The sequence below is a fragment of the Dipodomys spectabilis genome, unplaced genomic scaffold (assembly GCF_019054845.1).
Source record: "Dipodomys spectabilis isolate Male_0828 unplaced genomic scaffold, ASM1905484v1 ptg000324l, whole genome shotgun sequence".
Classification (NCBI taxonomy): Eukaryota; Metazoa; Chordata; class Mammalia; order Rodentia; family Heteromyidae; genus Dipodomys; species Dipodomys spectabilis.
The window spans coordinates 1,894,675-1,913,573 of NW_024871001.1; the positions used below are offsets into that span (position 1 = coordinate 1,894,675).

At 31.5% G+C, this 18,899-nt stretch overlaps 1 protein-coding gene across 1 annotated transcript in view; it reads left to right on the forward strand.

Annotated features, from left to right (window-relative positions):
- The window catches only part of Cfap47 (cilia and flagella associated protein 47), a 236,069-nt gene that overhangs the window by 180,103 nt on the left and 37,067 nt on the right, over positions 1–18,899 (forward strand). The window contains exons 54-59 of the mRNA XM_042702461.1: positions 1,970–2,145; positions 4,469–4,579; positions 7,240–7,351; positions 10,405–10,509; positions 12,588–12,744; positions 18,159–18,245. Coding sequence (XP_042558395.1) covers positions 1,970–2,145; positions 4,469–4,579; positions 7,240–7,351; positions 10,405–10,509; positions 12,588–12,744; positions 18,159–18,245 — 748 coding nt within the window. The remainder of the gene's footprint in view (positions 1–1,969; positions 2,146–4,468; positions 4,580–7,239; positions 7,352–10,404; positions 10,510–12,587; positions 12,745–18,158; positions 18,246–18,899) is intronic.

Consider the following 18,899-nt stretch of genomic DNA (forward strand, 5'->3'; position numbering starts at 1 on the left):
GGTATTGTACTCCTGATCAGCTTTTTTGTTCATGGATGGTGTCCCTCATTCTGGCATTTTGCTGGTTAAAATAGAATCTCATATATATATATATATATATATATATATATATATATATATATATATATATATATATATTGCCAGAGGTGGCTTGGATTATAGGCATGAAGCTCCTGGTGTCTGACTTTTTCTTCTTTAGATCAGGATCTAAATGTCTCATGTACAGGTCTCATGATGTGAGTGGATTAAAATCAACATTATTTTTAAGTTAAATGGAATTAAATATAATATGAAGTATTGTGGAAAGTTCAGGGATTGTTTTGTGAAAGTTTTCTGATTTGTGTATTTGGATGGGAATATACAGAAAATTGAATTCTTTTGTATTGTGGTTAAAATGCGGAAAATCACATTATTTTTGCTTCTGTGAAGAATATGTGACATTTTCTTGAACTGACAGTGATTATCTTTGAAAAATATCTAAGTGATAAGTCAAGACAAATGTCTATAGCAAAATGCTTCATTTCAATTTTCTATCTTAAGTTTTAGGCAAATTTTCTAGGCCAATGTACAGATAATAATACTTGATATTCTTTACTATAGGGTGTGTGTGTGTGTGTGTGTGTGTGTGTGTGTGTGTGTGTGCGCGCGCACAAGTGTGTGCGTGTGACCCTTGGGAATGTCTTAGGAAGCTAAGCCCTATGATAGTTTTATAAATGCATCAATAAACTGACATATGATTACATCAAGTTACTGGTGGTGGAAACATTGAAAAACAGATTTAATAGAAATAATGTTACAGGCAAAAATATTTTAAATGTAATTTCACAAATAGCTTTCTTATTATTATATTGGTTCCATTGTAGTAGTTGCTATTAAGAAATTGTTACAATTTGTATACATATGTATATGCAAACATGCATATGCATATATACATATGCATGTACACATATTTATATACATATAACTGCATGTATTTTCTTTTTAACTGACAAATGTACACATATATATGATTTTGTGTGGCATTTCAATACCTCTATATAACATGTAATCGTCAGGGTATGTGGAATATTCATCACTTTTTTTGTATGTGTTTGTCTGTTAATCATAGGGTTTAAACTTAGGGGTCTGGACTTTGTCCCTAAGGTTTTTTGTTCAAGGCTAGCACTCTACCATGTGAGCCACAGCTCCATTTCCAGCTTTTTTATTTTTAATTAGAGATAAGAGTCTAACAGACTTTTCATCTCTGGATTGGCTTAGAACTGTGATCCTTACATCTCAGGCTCCAGAGTAGCTAAGATTATAAGAACTACCACTGGTGCCTGGTTTTACCCATCACTTTTAACATTTATTCTTTCGATTAGCTATTTTGAAATAAACATTTAGTATCATCAAGAATATCAATGTAAGTCAGAAGGGATGAAGGCAAAAGATAAAAGAGGTGACATTAATGAAGATATATAGTACTTATAAACTGATTTGTTGAATGATAAACCTTTGGTTGAACTATTTGAAGATAATAAAAATATAAGAAAGGGCTGGGAAGGTGACTCAGTGGTAGAGTGCTTGCCTTGCATACCTAAGGCCCTGGGTTCGATTCCTCAGCACCACATAAGCAAAAAGAAAAAAGCCAGAAGTGGCGCTGTGGCTCAAGTGGTAGTGCGCTAGCCTTGAGCTGAAGAGCTGAGGGACAGCGCCCAGGCCCAGAGTTCAGGCCCCACGACCGGATCCAAAAAAAGAGAGAAAAAAATGAGCATTTGTGAATAAATAAGACATCATCAAAATATTAATGTTTGCAGTTTACTAAGCCTAATCAAAGAAGGCTTATGAGGAAAGACATGTTCACTAGTTGATCAGGAGAAAATAAATAAATATATGTAAATATATATATATATAATAGTTGTTCTTATATTTGACATAGAACAATGACTGTACTGACACTTAAAGCTATGTATTTGTTTTGTAATTCTAGGAAACAGCTTGTATTGAAATACCTCTTTCTAATTCTACAACCAAGTTTATTCGACTGAATGTGCAGTTAACAGATCCTGCTCTTAATGGTTACTCAGAATTTACAATTAAGCCATTGGAATGTATTAACTATATTGTGCGATATTCTCCAGCAACCATAGGTTACAAGGAAGAGAGGTACACTTTATATTTTTAAATTAAAATTAAAAATTCAATTTAAAAGCTTTGAAAATTATCTCCTTATATGTGCTCATACTATTCTGTGACACAGTGTATTATAGTTACATTTTTTGCTTCAATGAAAAATGATTGTTTATTGGAATATAAGTTGTTAAATTTCTGTTTTACTAACCAACTCTTTTTTAGTTCAACTTCTCAACCAAATTCAATGATTACATAGGACTTAGATTAAACTCTCAACTTCCTTGATAAAAATTATTCTTTATTGTTTCTAAGTTAGTACAAATAATTCCCTTAAGTAACAAAGATAAAATTATGGGTATTATATGAGAACATATACATGCATACATATATATAAACATATATTAGCAGTATGTCAAATGTTCTCATAGTATGATAATTGCATCAAATAATAAATTTATTCAATGGATAAATAAAATTATATATTTTATGGTGTACAACATTATTTTGAAAAATGTTAACATATGTATTGATTCACATACTCTTCAATGATTTGCTAGAAAAACACATTCTATTTTGTCAGCAATTTTCAAGTATAAAACATTAACTATCATCAATTTTCATATAATAGATCTTCTGAATTTAATTCTGTCCAACTGAAATTTCATGACCTTTGACTAACTTCACCATCTTAAACCCTCTCCTCAAACCTCTGCCAACCATCATTGTCTTCTCTGTTTCTGAGTTTATTAGTTTTAATTCCATTTTTAAAATTTATTTTATTTTAGTAGCATATATTAATTATACAAAGGAATTTCTTTGCTTCATCTATAAATGCCTGTATAATAAGTAATCATATTCACTCCTTCTATTACTTTTTATTCTTCTTTTACAATTTTAATGGTTTCATTATATTTTCATACATTTATACAATATATTGTGATCATATTCACCCCCAATCACACTCTCTTCTTCCTACCTCCTTCTACTGGTTTAACTCCAAATTGTCTCCTTGTTAAGGTCATGTTCTTTAAAAAGTTAAGTTTCGGGAGGTGGGGCGTGGGGGGGTGGGAGATGGGAAAGGATGGGAAGGGGAAACAAAGGAGGAGGCAACAATGCTTGATAAGAAATGCACTCATTATCTTGCCCATGTAATTGTAACCTCTCTATACAGTATTTTCACAATAAAAATAAAGTTAAGATTCCCTAAATGAGAGAAAACGTGATATTTGTTTTCCTGAGTTTGGCTTGTTTCATTTAGCATTAAATCTTCAAAGATAAATTTATTGCTGCTTCAAGCACAGTATCTCATAGGAATATTTAAATAACTTTTATTTTAATGAACAGATTACTGTGTGTGTATTTTTGAAAATGTAAATAATAAGATTAAGTATAATGTGAAGAAAAGAAACATATCACAGGAAATATTTCATATCATTAGAAATGTGTGGGATATGTCATTTCCCAGTTGTTTCTGTACAGTATTTTGTAAGTTTTACTTGATCTAATTTTTTTTTTGCTGGCATGCATTGAAAGATAATTTTGGCTTAGTTTTTGGCTACTTGCTCCATTGTCATTGTGACTTGAATTTTACCTAATAGACACACACAATTCTCAAAGCATCAAGAAGCAATAGGATGAATCCTCCAATTTATAAATAATGAAAGTGATCTCCAAAAGTTAATATGATTTGTTTGAAGCTATACTATAAAAGATGACAAAACATAGATACAGGCCCAATTATTAATTATGCTTTTAGCCTAAGACAAAACTCTGTTCTTCCTAAAGATGACCACATGCTGCTTATAAAGCTTTCCACAACCATGTGCTACTTGATGGACTTCAAATGAAAGTACACATGCATTCAACAAACCGAACTTGAATTTAATGAATTAGAGAGGAAGTTGCTTGTTATTGATCCTGAAAGACATTTAAATATTCTCATTTAGGCATTTCCTATCAATTAAACTGGCATTTATTTACATATTGACAGTGTTGTTTTTCTTGAGTTACAAAGTGAAAAATTTTAATGTATTGCAAAGTAGTAATCAAATATTGTATTTGAAACCAATTATTTCTACTAATTTGAAATTTTCTTGGAGGTGGGGAAGAAGAGGATGGTAGGGGAAAGACAAAGGAGGAGATAACAATGCTTAATAGGAAATTCACTTATTAACTTACTCATGTAACTGTAACCCCTCTGTACAGTATCTTTACAATAAAAATATATATTTAAAAAGAAAAACAGAAGAAAGAGATAATACCTGAGTTCAAATCTCAACCAAAAAAGTATAATAGCAATACATTTTTCAAAAGAAAAAAGTATACTAACAAAATTTTCAATATTTCTCTCCACCAGCATTATATTTCAACCTAAAAAGAATGATGAAGAGTTCTGGTTTTTGCTAAAATTACATACTTTGCTTCCTAAAGTAAATAAAATACCAGAATTAAAATGTGACCTTGGAAAGTAAGTCTATTAAATTGATAATATTATTTTATGTAATCATGGAGATATACTGGATGGGGGCAGAGAACTGATTTTAAAAAAATGCTTCAGAAGAACAAGTGATTTAAAAATGTATTACCTTTTACATATGGTTTTCTTGTGTTACAATATTTTAATACATGAAAACTATTAATGTTTTTAGTAAACGTGAGTTGTGACATTGTTGCCTCATTCAGTTTTATGGTTGCAATTTATTTCATTCCAATGAAAGTCGTGCTAACCTTTCCTTATTAAACTTTGAAAATTAATATTTTGACAATGATTATGCAATTTTACTATATCAAATCTATAGTATTTTGGAATATAAGTGAGAAAAGAACTGAATAAGAAAAACTGTACATAGATGAGTTTAATGTAATGTATTATCATGCACCATTACATGAAGATTCTGAACGATGACAATTTCTATTTTGTACATCAAAATCATTAAAACTATACTTGATTGAAAATTATGAACTCCCTTGATTATTGTTTGCTCTGAGCATAAATATAAGCCATCATTTGCGGCATTTGCTCATCATTATTTCAGGTCTTTCTAAAATATTATGGATGAACACTGTGAATTTGTTATTTTGTTAACTGCTTTTAGACTCAGTCTGTAGCTTCTTTGGCTGGATGTCGTAGATATAAAATAATGGGCAAATATTGCTCCTAAAACTGAAATATATTCAAAAGAGATGGAAATAAAGGGAAAAGGATAATATTGTGTCTCTAAAATAGAATGTGGATTTACTTAATTTAGCACAATGTTCTTTCTTAAGTAATTATTCTTAACTTGAGACTTATACAAGTAATTATAGTAGCTTCCTATGACTGTTCTAACAGATCTCATGAACTGAGTAGCTTAGGACAGCATACATTTATTGTTTTATAATCTAATCCTAGATGTTGGAAGTCCAAACCCAAAGTGCCAGTGGGGTCATATTCCTTCTGAAACTTGTAGAAGGGCTCTTCTTTGCCTGTTTTAGTTTCTGATGTTGAACAAAAACCTTGGCTTTATTTCATCTTATTATTTATTTATTTATTTGTTGGTACTGGGGCTTCAACTCGAGCTGGGCACTGTCCCTGAGCTTCTTTGGCTTAAGGCAAGTGCTCAACTATTTGATCCACAATGCCACTTCCCGCTTTTTCTCAGTAGTTTATTGGATAAGAATCTCAGGGACTTTCCTGCCTGGGCTGGCTTCAAACCATGATTCTCAGATCTCAGCTTCCTGAGTAACTGGGATTATAGCCCTGAGCCACCAGCGTTCAGCAATCTTGCCTTTCTTGACTTCATCTTTACTCCCAGTGTTATTTGGCCATCAGCTCGTGTGTCTTCAGGTGGTCTTTCGATAAAGACACAAGTAATGATTTTTTCATTCATTTCTTGTTCTTGTAAAGTAATGTACAAAGGGGTTACAGTTACTTAAGCCAGATAAAGAGTGCATTTCTTTTTGAGCAATGTCACCCCTTCCCTCACCCTCTCCCATTTTCCCTCCTCTGCACCAGCAAGTTGTTAATTTTCAACATAGTATCTACTGAGTATCACTGTTGCATTTGTTCACCCTTTGTCCTCCATTTCTGTGCCCCCCACTTACCCTCCCAAGGACAGATAAATGAATAATCAAGACAAAGGAAATGAAAACAAAAACAGCAATGAAGAAGAAAAAAGAACCTCTTGTTCCTATTTCTTGGAGTTCATTTCCATAAATATTGCTTTATATGATCATATGCATATAGCTATTGCACCTGTGTGATCTTCTCCAAAGAATATTCTAGTTTTATCTCACTGTGAATGCCTAGAGACCTGATTAATTTATGCAGTCCCAGTGTATTTTTTTTTCTTTTACCATCCAGTGTGTTTACTTGTTGATTTATGGGCATATTCTAGATATAATGTATTCATTTGTTTTTGCCAGTCTTGGGGCTTGGACTCAGGGCCTGACCACTGTCCCTGATCTTCTTTTGCTCAAGGCTATCACTCTACAACTTGAGCCACAGGCCACTTCAGGCTTTTTCTGTTTATGTGTTACAGAGGAATATAAACCAGGGCTTCACGCATGCTGGTCAAGTACTCTACCTCTAAACCACATCCCCAGCCTGAAATAATGTTTTTAATTATGTTTAAGTAGTTGAACGAAGGAGTTTCAATCCAATACTTCAGTTTAGGATTAAATTAATTAATTAAATTAATAATTAATAATTAATTAAGGCTCCAATCCTTGTCAGTATGACTTCACTTTATCTTAACTGTGTGTATGCCAGATAGCATCACATTTCTACGTAATGCATATACTGGAAGAAAGGACTCCAACATATTTTTAGTGTTAAATCATTTTATTACATGTTTTCATGAGTTGAGATTGAATAGTTGAATATCATTTTATTTTTATCGTATTTCAGTCATATCTTTATTTTGAATTGAAACCTGTTTCTTATATAGACTCCACTATTATAATTTATATTCATATTTCAGATACAAACTCCACTATTATACTGTTTAAACATATATAATTATTATGTGCTACTATATCTTTTGGGAAAAGGACTGTTTGACTTGTAATGGTCACATTTATGGAATTTTTGTTTAACAAGTTTATAAATGCAAGAAAATTTACTACTTTTGTCTTATTTTTTCCTAGGGAATTTCTATATACCCTTTCCTTATCTAATCCTACCCATGAAACTTTAGAATTACACATAGACAATAGTAATCCTACAAATTTTATCCTGGATAATGACATAGAACAACCAGTAAGTACATTCAAAAAGTCATGAAAGCCCATTCTCCTAGAGCATTTTCTAATTCTTATTTTAGGATATTAATGAATTATTATCGTTTGAGTTAGTAATAAAGTTTCACATTCTTAAGATTATATTATAATTTTCTATATGTTTACTAATTTTCTGTTTTCCTCAATTGGAATCTATCACTCAAACAGTATGTTTATATATTTTTGAAATTGTGTGCTACAATTATATTAACTGGCACATAGCTCTAATGGTTGTGTTTTCTTACCACTTTACTAATTGATTTTTAAAATAGTTTCTTAGTAATATGATTTTAAGTCAATAGTTATATTTCCAGAGTCCCAAAAACCACTCCTTCTCTAGCCCTTTCTCAATTGCTGCTCTGGCCCGGCATATACTTCCAGATACTCCTAATAGCTCTGACTTTTATCTATGCTCCAGTTCCTCATTCCAGGGTTACTGGCAAAAATTGGGCCAAAATCAACAAGCTTAAATAACTCTCTTTCCATCCAGGCACTGGTGGCTCATGCCTACTATCCTAGCTACTCAGAAGGCTAAGATCTGAGTACTGCAGTTCAAAGCCAGCTGGGACAGAAAAGTCCCTGTGAGACTCTTATCAGCAATTAACCATTCAAAAAACAGAAGTGGAGCTGTAGCTCAAAGTGGTAGAACACTAGCCTTGAGAAAAAGAACTCAGGCCCTCAGTTCAAGCCCCATGATGGACCAAAATTTTTTTTAAAAAAACAATAAGTCTCAAATAAAATAAAATAAAATTTAAAAAAAAAAAACAATAAGTTACAAAACAATTTGTTAATGAGTATCTATGTTTCCAAAGTATAAGACACCAATTGTTTGCAGTGAATGTGAAACCACATTCATTCATTCAAATAAAATTTCAAAATGACTCTACATACTGAGATCAGTGACATGCACTTGTAATTACAGCTATTTGGAAGACAAAGTGAAAGAACTGAGTCCAACAGTTTAAGCCCAGCTAGGGCAAAACAACCACACCTTGCCTTAGAGAAGAGACATCTGTAATAGTTTATTTTCATCACTGAATCTCACAGTAAATCATGGAGCTATACTAACAGATTTATTTAATAAAGACATTCTATGTGCTGTTTGATTACTGTTTAACAAATGTACGCTTAGAAATAATTAAATCTTACATCTGTCTCTTAGAACTCACTGGTTGTTGAGTAATAATATATCAAATTGTTTTTAAACTAGTGTGTCAAATTAGAAATCATTACTCATCAAATTGCCATATAAGAGTAAGTATATCAAATGCATGTATATGCTTGTATCAATACCATATATTCCAAAAATAATACAGAGCATGAACTTCATGCTTACTTATAGATAAAATTCTTATAGCTATAGAAGCTGAAATAATAACAAACTGGAGGACTTGTAGCTCATTAGAAAATGACATATAGTTCAGGTGCTGGTGGCTCATGCCTGTAATCATAGCTATTCAGGAAGCTCAGATCTGAGAATCGTGGTTCAAATTCAGCCCAGGCAGGAGTGTATGACACTATTATCTCCAATAAAAACTACCCAAAAAACAAAAATAAGTAAGTGGTGCTGTGTCTCAAACGGTGGAGTGTTAGCTAGCCTTGCGCAAGGAAGACTGTCCAGGCCCTCTGTTTGTGCCCCAAGACTGCCACAAATAAATAAATGAATGAAAAAGATAAGTGAATAAATAAATAAACAAATAAATAAATATGACAGAGATGTACTTTTATATAATTATACTTAGAGCAGAGTTTATGCTCTAGTCCACAGGAAAAAAAAATGCAAAATACTTCATGCCTCCTTATATTACATAACAAAGAATATGGACTGTATTCTTGACTGTATTCTATGAACTTTCTATCCATAGAAAGTTTATTAAGTCTTTTCAAATATTATTTATAATTGAATGTAAAGTTAAATCTAATGTAAGGACAAAACACAAAAAGTTACATATCAGAAAATTTTTATATAACGTAAAATACAAGTACCCATTGACAAATGGATAACAATTTGAAAATAACATAATACATTTCAAATATATATAAATATATATATGCATGTAATTATGTATATAAACATATAAATATATAAATAATATATGCATGTAATTATGTATGTAAACATATGTGTATATGAAACTTTCATATAAACTTTCATTGTCCACATATGTAAGCATTTAAAAATATTATTTATGAATACTTATTAAATATGCACTGACTGATGATTATGAAGACAAAGAGTTATGCAAAAACATACTTCATATGAACTACATCCTGTCACCATCTTCAAACAAGATACAGAACTGAAAAATAATTTAATGAACAACATTTCATCTTGGCTCACAAATTATTTGCTACCTCCTTATTGTGCAATTTAAAACTAAATTATATCCCTTGTTTGATTTCCACCTGAATACTTCATATTGTATATTAAAGACAATATATTATCTTGTGTCCATGAGAATTCAAGTTTACTCAGTGATCTCAAGATTACTCTCCCATTTGAATCAGGATTCAACACATGCTTATATGTGGGAAGACTCATAATTTGGATTGTTTTAAGTTTGAAAATGAACCTACACTTAGCATATTAAACATATCTCACAACACTAAACTAGTAGGTTAAACTAGTAGGTTATCTAAAGAGATAAATAAAACTGCTATACCAACCACCAGGCCATATCTTGGAGATTGTATAAAAGAACAAAGGAAAATTTCTCAAATGGACATTTCTATGATTAGGGGAACTAACTCATCCATTAAAAATAGTCTTGATCCATTTACATATTGAATAATTCCACATGGTCCTTCAGACAGTACATAGGGAGAGCCATTAAATGTGTTTACTGTAAACCTTTTTGTCACTGTTTGCGAAAAAACATGCTGAGACAGATGTATTCAAGGATACATATATATATATATATATGAATATATTTCCATCATTAAAACATCATCCCTATATAGAACTAGTACACAAACACATCACCTTAAATAATGTATTAATTTTTGTTTCTTTTGTTTTCTGAATTTACGCAGTTGATTATATGTCCACATTCCACCTTAGAATTACCTGTAATTTTTCGTCCAACTGCACTTGGGAGAAATGGTCATGAAACGCTTATAAACTTTCACTGTACACAGGTATGATAGAATATTCTTGAATGAAATTTAATTAATGAAATTTCAAGATAATTATATGAGTACATCCAGTTCATCCAACTAACATTTTTACAAGTATAATCAGTTCACTGTAAATCATTAACTGAGCTTTTGAGAAAACAGTATATTATCCATTTGTAAGCACATAAATAAGGTATTTTAAAATTTGTGAGTGCAGACATTGAACATTAAATTTTTTATCAAGTGCACAAAAGAGCTTAAGTACATACTCTTTTAAAGATTTTTAAAAAATAAGTTAAAATAATAAGTTTGGTTTCAGTAACTGAGTATTTCCTACCTAGCTATAGTATCAAATTTTGAAGGATTCATCTATTGTTAGAACTGAATTAATAATTCATTTTCTTCAGCTACTGAGTTCAGACCACTTTGACCTTTGCACTGTATCTCTCTAACTTTTATGATTTTTCTTGCCCTTTTTATTCCTAATTGATTTAATTCTTCCTTTTTTATTTAATTCATCCAGTTAACATCTTTTGCAAGCAAAACCAGTTCATCATAAAGTATTAATTGAAATTTTAAAAAAATTCACTGTTATGAATAGTATAGAAGATCCTTTTAAATGAAGCTTCAGAATTTATTTTCCTAAGTCTAAGAGTTTGGAATACCTTCTACCATTGGAAAGAAAAAAAATGTAAAGATTTCAGTCCTTGGAGGACCCATTGCAACAATGAGATGTACAAGACGTTATGTCAAAAAACGAACCTTACAATTTGGCCCAGCAGGGGGGGGGGAGGAAATATGAGGGGGAGATGAGAAGGATGGTAAGGGGAAACAAAGGAGGAGGCAACTATGCTTGATAAGAAATGTACTCATTACCTTGCCCATGTAATTGTAACCCCTCTGTACAGTATTTTCACAATAAAAAAAAAAGATTTCTGTCCTTCTCTGCTTTACCTGATTAATTCTGTTTGAACTGACAAATATAACCTAATAGCAAATTAACAAATGACAGTACAAATATGAAAAACTTAATTTTTTTCTTTTATTCTATTGTAAAGATGATGTACAGAGGGGTTACAGTTACATAAGTAAGGTAATGAGTACATCTTGTCCAATATTGTTACCTCCTCCTTCATTTTTCTCCCACTTTCACTGCACCTGACTCCCCCTCCCCACCAAGTTATAAAGTTCATCCCCAACATAGTGTCTTGTGATTACCGCTGTGGCAATGGTTCACCCTTTGGCCTTTGTCTCACCATTTATCCTTCTGCTTCCCTTCCCAAATCAGATAAATGTATATACAAAACACAGGGTACCAAAATAATAAAACAATGACAACAGGATAAACCAAAGGAAAAAGGAAAACAAAAGTAAAATGAAGCAACTTCACACAGTACATTTAAAAAACAAAACAAAACAAAGATCTGCTTATTTTCATATTTTGGAGCTCATCTTGATATGCATCATTTTATATGGTCATATGTATATAGCTATTGAGCTATTGTGATCCGCTGCTAGGACTATCCCAGACACACAATAATAATTACAAGTGAGGGATATCATAGGTCCTATGTTTCTTTGGGTTTGGCTTACTCCACTTAATATGATTTTTCATGTGATAATAGAAAATGTACTGTATGAGATGATATACATAAATAATACGCATGCAGTTGTACACACTTCAATCTGTGTTTTACCTTCTTTGTTGTCATAAAGCAGGTAACTTAATTTCATTTGAAATTCACTTTAAGATTTTGGAAACTTCATGCAGTGCCAGTTTGTTAGACAATCCATTTTAAAAGTCTTTGAACAGAAATATAAGGTTTTCCTTAAAAACTCACTTTTATATTGTTATAAATTACTTCGTGTTCATTTAAACAGGTGCATACTTGAATACTAGTTTTTTCCCTTTCTCTTTCAGTATGGAGATATTGATATTGATTTTCCACAAAAGTGAAAGAGATGTAAGAAAGGAAAGAAAATATATTTGCTTACATTAACAATTCTTTACTTACCTGACAAAATTGTTATGTTTAATAGTTTTTAAGTGTTACAACAAAATATATGCAATTAGAAAAATTATGAATGTTCATTTCCAGTTTACAGAATGGAAGTTCTACTTTGTTGGAATAGGACTCTTTCCAAAGCCTATAGACATACAAAAAGTAATTGCAACTCTTGATCATCAAGTACCTTTGGTTGTACATTTCATAAATCCTACCAAGGAAGACATTTTAATTGACCTCCTATTAACAAGTAGGTTGTTTTTATTACATTTTGCATGTAATTTTGTAGGTATTAGCTAAATTAACTTTTTCATAGAATGAAAACATTATTTGATAAAATAGAAAATATACTGCAGATGAGAGATGAAATATACTTAATGAATTCACAGCTCATAATTGAAGATCCAAAATCAAAATTAGATATTCATATACAAGCCAAATTCTTCCTTTACTTTTAAACACAAATACATGTTGGTTGATCTATAAGATTCTTATGATAATAATCAAATTTGTCAATTCTTATTTTCAAAAGTTTATAGAAATAATAATATAATTGCTTCCTTCTGCCTTTCCTTTATAAATGGACAGCATATCAAGATTGACCTTCGATTTAAAAAATCCATTGTAACAGTAATATTAAAATGTGCTTTTAAGTTAGAGTTTAAAAAGCGCTTAATCACTTTAAGTGATTAAATATTGTAAGTCTAAAATGAAAATCATGAATTGTTTTCAATATATGTCTAATATTGGAATTCCAGTTTAAAATTTTAGCTAGTAGGGGCTGGGAAGGTGGCTCAGTGGTAGAACGCTTGCCTTGCATGCATGAGACCCCCTGGGTTCAATTCCCCAGAACCACATAAGCAAAAAGAAAAAAGCCAGAAGTGGTGCTGTGGATTAAGTGGTAGAGTGCTAGCCTTGAGCTGAAGAGCTGAGGGACAGCACCCAGGCCCAGAGTTCAGGCCCCATGACCAGACTCCCCCCCCAAAAAAAATTTTTAGCTAGTAATGTACTACTATTTCTATGAAAACTACTAGTAATGGTTTTTACTAAAGATATACATAGGTTAAGACTTTTGATATAAATATAAAACTTAATACTTCAAAATAGTTATTGTGTTTCAATTCATATTGCCATTATGAGTTCATTAATGATATTACCTGTTTTCCTAAATTTTTGTAAACTCCAAGTAGTAACAGGCTCTTTAATCTCTATCAATTTGACTGCAGTAAATTTGTATCATAAAATCATTGCATTTTTAATCAGTGTTGACACTGAATATCATTATCTGTTAGATACTTCATGACCTTGGCAAGAAAAAAAGTTAAGTTGAAAGGTAATATTATTTCGTGTAAAAGTCCTTTTTAAGTACTTCTGTGATTAAGAGAGTTAGACAGTCTTAAGTAAATGATATTGCACGCTCAAGTAAGTTAGCATTTTAAGATGGAAGAGACTTGGGCATGTGTACAAACAGAAGGAAGAATTCAGAGTTGTGCAGGAGTTTAAGGGTATAAACGAAGTAAGGTTGCCTTAGAACCTGAAGCTCTGGATTGACAGGGATCAGAGTTGTCAAGGTAGAAGGAATAGTAACTATGAAGAAGAGAAACCTTTCCTCCTTTATACCAGTGGAGGTAAAATAAAGGAAACATGAATATAGGTACAGTATTCCACAGTAGAGATGAAGAAAGTCATGATATGACTATATCCCTTGCTTTCTTTCAAAGAAAGATGTAAATATTCCTGGAGATGTTGCAGGATTTCCTTAGGGAAACTGATAGTAAAATTTCTAATGGATCATAAAAGCTACTTGATGATATCACAACATTCCAGTACTGAATCTGTGTGTGTGTATGTGTGTGTGTGCGCACGCGTGCGTGTGTGTGTGTGTGTGTGTGTGTGTGTGTGTGTGTGTGTGTGTGCCTTGCACTCAGGAATAAATCCTCGTTATTTTACACATGAAGATGTAAACCTGACATTAGTTGAAGTGTTTGGTTCATTTACTTGTAATTGAATGGGTGATACACACTTGTGATTTAGTCAAGTAATACTTAATAGTTACTAATTAATGCTTTATGACTACTCCACTACTTATTTCATTCATAATTTCTTTAAATTATCTCAGGACATGTTATTCCCTTGGTCTTTATCTGGACCTTCTTCCTATTGTCAATAACTGTGAGCCTTTCTAGGTATTTTTTCTGGATGTCAGAGCCTGTTCTACCAAGCCAGGCAAGTTGTCAGTGTGCCTGTGTGGTATAGTTCTGAGATGTGTATTCTGCATTGATTTTTCAGTTTCACATCTGTCTTAGGCTTCGTTTACCCATAATAGTAACTTGTGTCATAATATACCATTCCTTGAAGTCTTTCCATTTTTAAAAATCTCACTTCTGCATTCCACTACTGGTATTTCCTGAGATCACTTCTGAAATATCAGTTTCTCAGGCAGCCCCAAGACAGGAACCCTCTGAAATGGGCATTATATCCTGTTTTAACTATGAAACACTTGAGGAATAGGGAAAATTAGCAACTTACTTATGATCATGGAGTTACTTTTGCACTACTGTTATGGAGCTGGGATAAAAACCCAGACCACAAAGCCAGATTTCTGGGTTGCTTTTTACAGTGGCTTCTCAGAAGTCAGAGTAATTTACCAACTACTCACTTAAACATACAAAATAAAAATTCAAGTGATGAAATGATCGAAACGATATTAGTAATGGATAATAGAGACAAATCTTTTTTTTCCACAAGATCCCTAAAATCTACCTATGGATTAAATTGAAAAGAACCAAAATTGTAACTAAAATTTATATCTGCCTTGAAACACAGAATTCCATTCTGTGGAATTTCATTGTATATTGATGCCACATACTCACAACATCTGATGATACATAAATATTTTAAGGAATTTCTCATGATATGTTGGAGATCTTATCCAAGGCTTTCTTGGCACATTGCACACATTGCACTGTCTGGGAGAACATTTTGATATTAGTTGTCAGGAACAACTATTGTCTTTCTGAATCTAGGCTGCTTTTGTCGGTGGAGCATAATTTTTTTTTTTCTTCATACACTTACTGCTGGAAAAACACTTTGGCTTACCCAGAGCAAATGCCATGCGTCATGCCCATGCTATACTGCATTCCGAAGCGCAGGTTATATCTCTAATCTTCTTTCAATTTTCTAAATGCTTCCAATTCTTCTTTTCTTGGGATATATATATATGTATATATATATATATATATGTATATATATATACATATATATATATATATATATATATATGTGCATCTGTGTGTGTGTGATATCTTTTAAAGTTTTGGGATGGAGACATAATTACTGGTGAGAGGAAACTGTGAGAATTGAGTCCATAGACACTAGTCATTGAGCAAGGCTACATGTTCTCTCAAATTGCTTAGTTAGTAATAAAGTTAGAGAAATGGAAAGTACCCATGAGTGGGAAACAGTGATTTGAACTGACATGAGAAATAAAATCCTAATGCACACATATTATGAATTTCAAGATGTGCCTTTATTACATGTTCTTTTCCTTGCTTCTAAAATCATATTCCAAATCTGCTAATTTTGACTATGCCATGGGTTACTTAAATTCATATATTTATTCCTTCCTAACTGAATATTTTCATTTCAGCATACATGTTGATAAAGTAGGAGCTAAGTGTTCAGTTGCCATATATTTTGATCTGAAAACAATCTCACATTTGATGAATGTATACACAAATACATTATTTCTGATTTTGTATGGCATTTTGCATGTAAAATTTCAGTACAGATTATATGGCTAAAGCATTGCATGAATGAATAAAGCAGTAATTAATGCAGACGTACTAATTATTTGAAAAGTAAAAGAAAATAGCCCTTAGGATAGAGATGTACATATTAATTAACATAATGCATTAGTTTTACAAATATCTACTTCTACTTTGATGGTCAATGTGAACGAAGTACTATGGTAAGTTCTTGTTGACATAGGGTTAATTGTTTCTATGGTATTCACTAGCAGTAAAGTAATAATGCACATAATTATGATAAATTAATCATCCTCAGGAGACATAGAAAAGAAATACTTAGAGCATTTTATTTCACATGGTAGAATTACTTTATAAAAAGTCTGTCCCTGGAAGTCCTCAAAATTTTATGTAAAGCACATTCAGAGTTGAATAAATATTTATGTTAAATATGTAGTAATCACTGTAAATTGCCAATCACGGTGAGTATGGCTTTATACACAGAGAGATAAATAGGTATAAGAAAAACTCCCACAAACTCAAAAAATCTCTGCCAAACTCAGACATTGAAGTTTTTATGTATTTGTAGTAATAAGTAGTATTGTGAAATTTGAGATTTATGAACAAGTTGCATTAAAATATATTAACAGATTCTTAATACCTCAGAATAATTGAATTGTCTTAGTATATTTTACTCATACTCAAAAGCTAATGTTGGAGCCAAACTCTGATTGCTTACACCTACAATTTCACCTGCTACCCAAATGAAGATCAAAAATTTTTCCAAGCCAACCCTGTCCAAAGTTATAGAGACTCCCAGAGCTGGCATGGTGGTAAGTACCTGTCAACCCAGCTCCATGGAAAGCATAAATAAAAGAACCAATGTCTAGGCTAGCCTTAATATAAAGATAACTGGAGTAAAAAAAGGGCTGGAGTCATGCCTTAAAAGGTATGGCATCTATATAGTAGACACGAGGCTCTGAGTTCAACCAATACCACCACTACTATGGGTATAGAATATTTTAAAACAAGATACAGAATAATTATTATGGCCAATTTCAAATGAGTAGTTCAAGATAATTCTTGATTGTTTTATGTTTAAAAAGCATTAGAAACCTTAATATTTATAACTCCTTTTACCCAAGTGACTGCTAGGACTAAAAATTCAGTGAGCAATAACTGGAAACAATGAAATTTAGAGTCACAGGTACACAGTTATACTGATTCATTATGTAAGACTCTACCATCACAAACTATTCCAATGTAAGTTGTCTGAAAGCTGCACTTTCTGAACTGCTGATCTTTACCCAGGGACTACAAAGTATCTTTCAAAATTGCACACTTCTATTAGTAAATATTTTTAACATTCTCTTCAAAGTATATATTAACATTTGAAACAGATACAAGTAGAACTTCCAATGTATGTATTTAATGTCATCTGAACCTATCTCATTTCAAGAAAATTTATTAAATACATGTTTTAGTATATTGCTTAATCTTATCAATGTTACATTGTGTTGATATATAATATATTCAATTTAATTAATTATTAAATTGTATTTTAATTATTTTGCTATATGAATTAATTATTGTTGTATATTTAAGCCTATGTATGTATTAAGCATTCCAGTCCATTATTAGATAGTATATTCAAATAGATTCCTAATTCTATGTCATTTCAATAGCTTAAATTCAACTTCCAAGAATTTATTACCAGGATTTATGTTTTTAATATTGTAAAGAAAAATCACATAATGCTAGTTATGTTCTTCAAAAATGTCACTTCAATTGCATGTCAAAATATACTTATTTATTCACCTAAGAAGTTTTCTATAAGAGAAAAGTATTTATTCAATTTCTATTTCCACTGTTTCTCTTGATGTGATATTGAGTATAATGTTTCCTTATTTTTAATTAGATGTGAAGGAGCCCAAGAACATTGAGTTTGATGACCGTTTGGATAGCTTCATCTATGAGAATTATGGTTTTGAGATTAGCCCTTTGTGTGATAAACATGGTATGTCATATCTACCTTATAATCTATGTATGGCTTCATGTAAAAAAGGATGTACATGCATAGTGTATTTAATATTTTATACCAATATAAAATCTAATTTGAAATAAGCTTTAGTAAGTTAATAGAGAAATGTAGGTAGTATAACTGTATTTATTATATTTTTATTTTTTATTTCATAGAACATAAGATTTCTCTCTGTTGCCCTTTTGCTCATATATTTAATTTTATTTTTTAAATTTTCATTATTTTAACTAGTTGTAAATTAAGAAAAATAAAGGAAGGAGTGGGTTGAAAGGGGGTGAGAATGGTGAAGGAGGTGACACTGATCAAGATGCATGGTATTCATGAAATGCTTTGTTAAATTGTACCTCCTTGGAGACTGACTCTTGTATTGTTCAAATTGGTCCTAAACTTATGGGGTCAAATCTGAGCCATCCTGCTTTTGAAATTTTGAATGCTTGAATAAATATACCACTTAATCAATGGGTGTAAGAGAAAATCACAAAGAATGAGAGTAATAAACTGTTAAGATAAGGAAACATATATGATATTCTATGAAACAATTCTTGCATACATGTATATGTATACATATATATTTATCCATGTGCATAGCCAATAATCTATGCAATAATAAAAGTACTT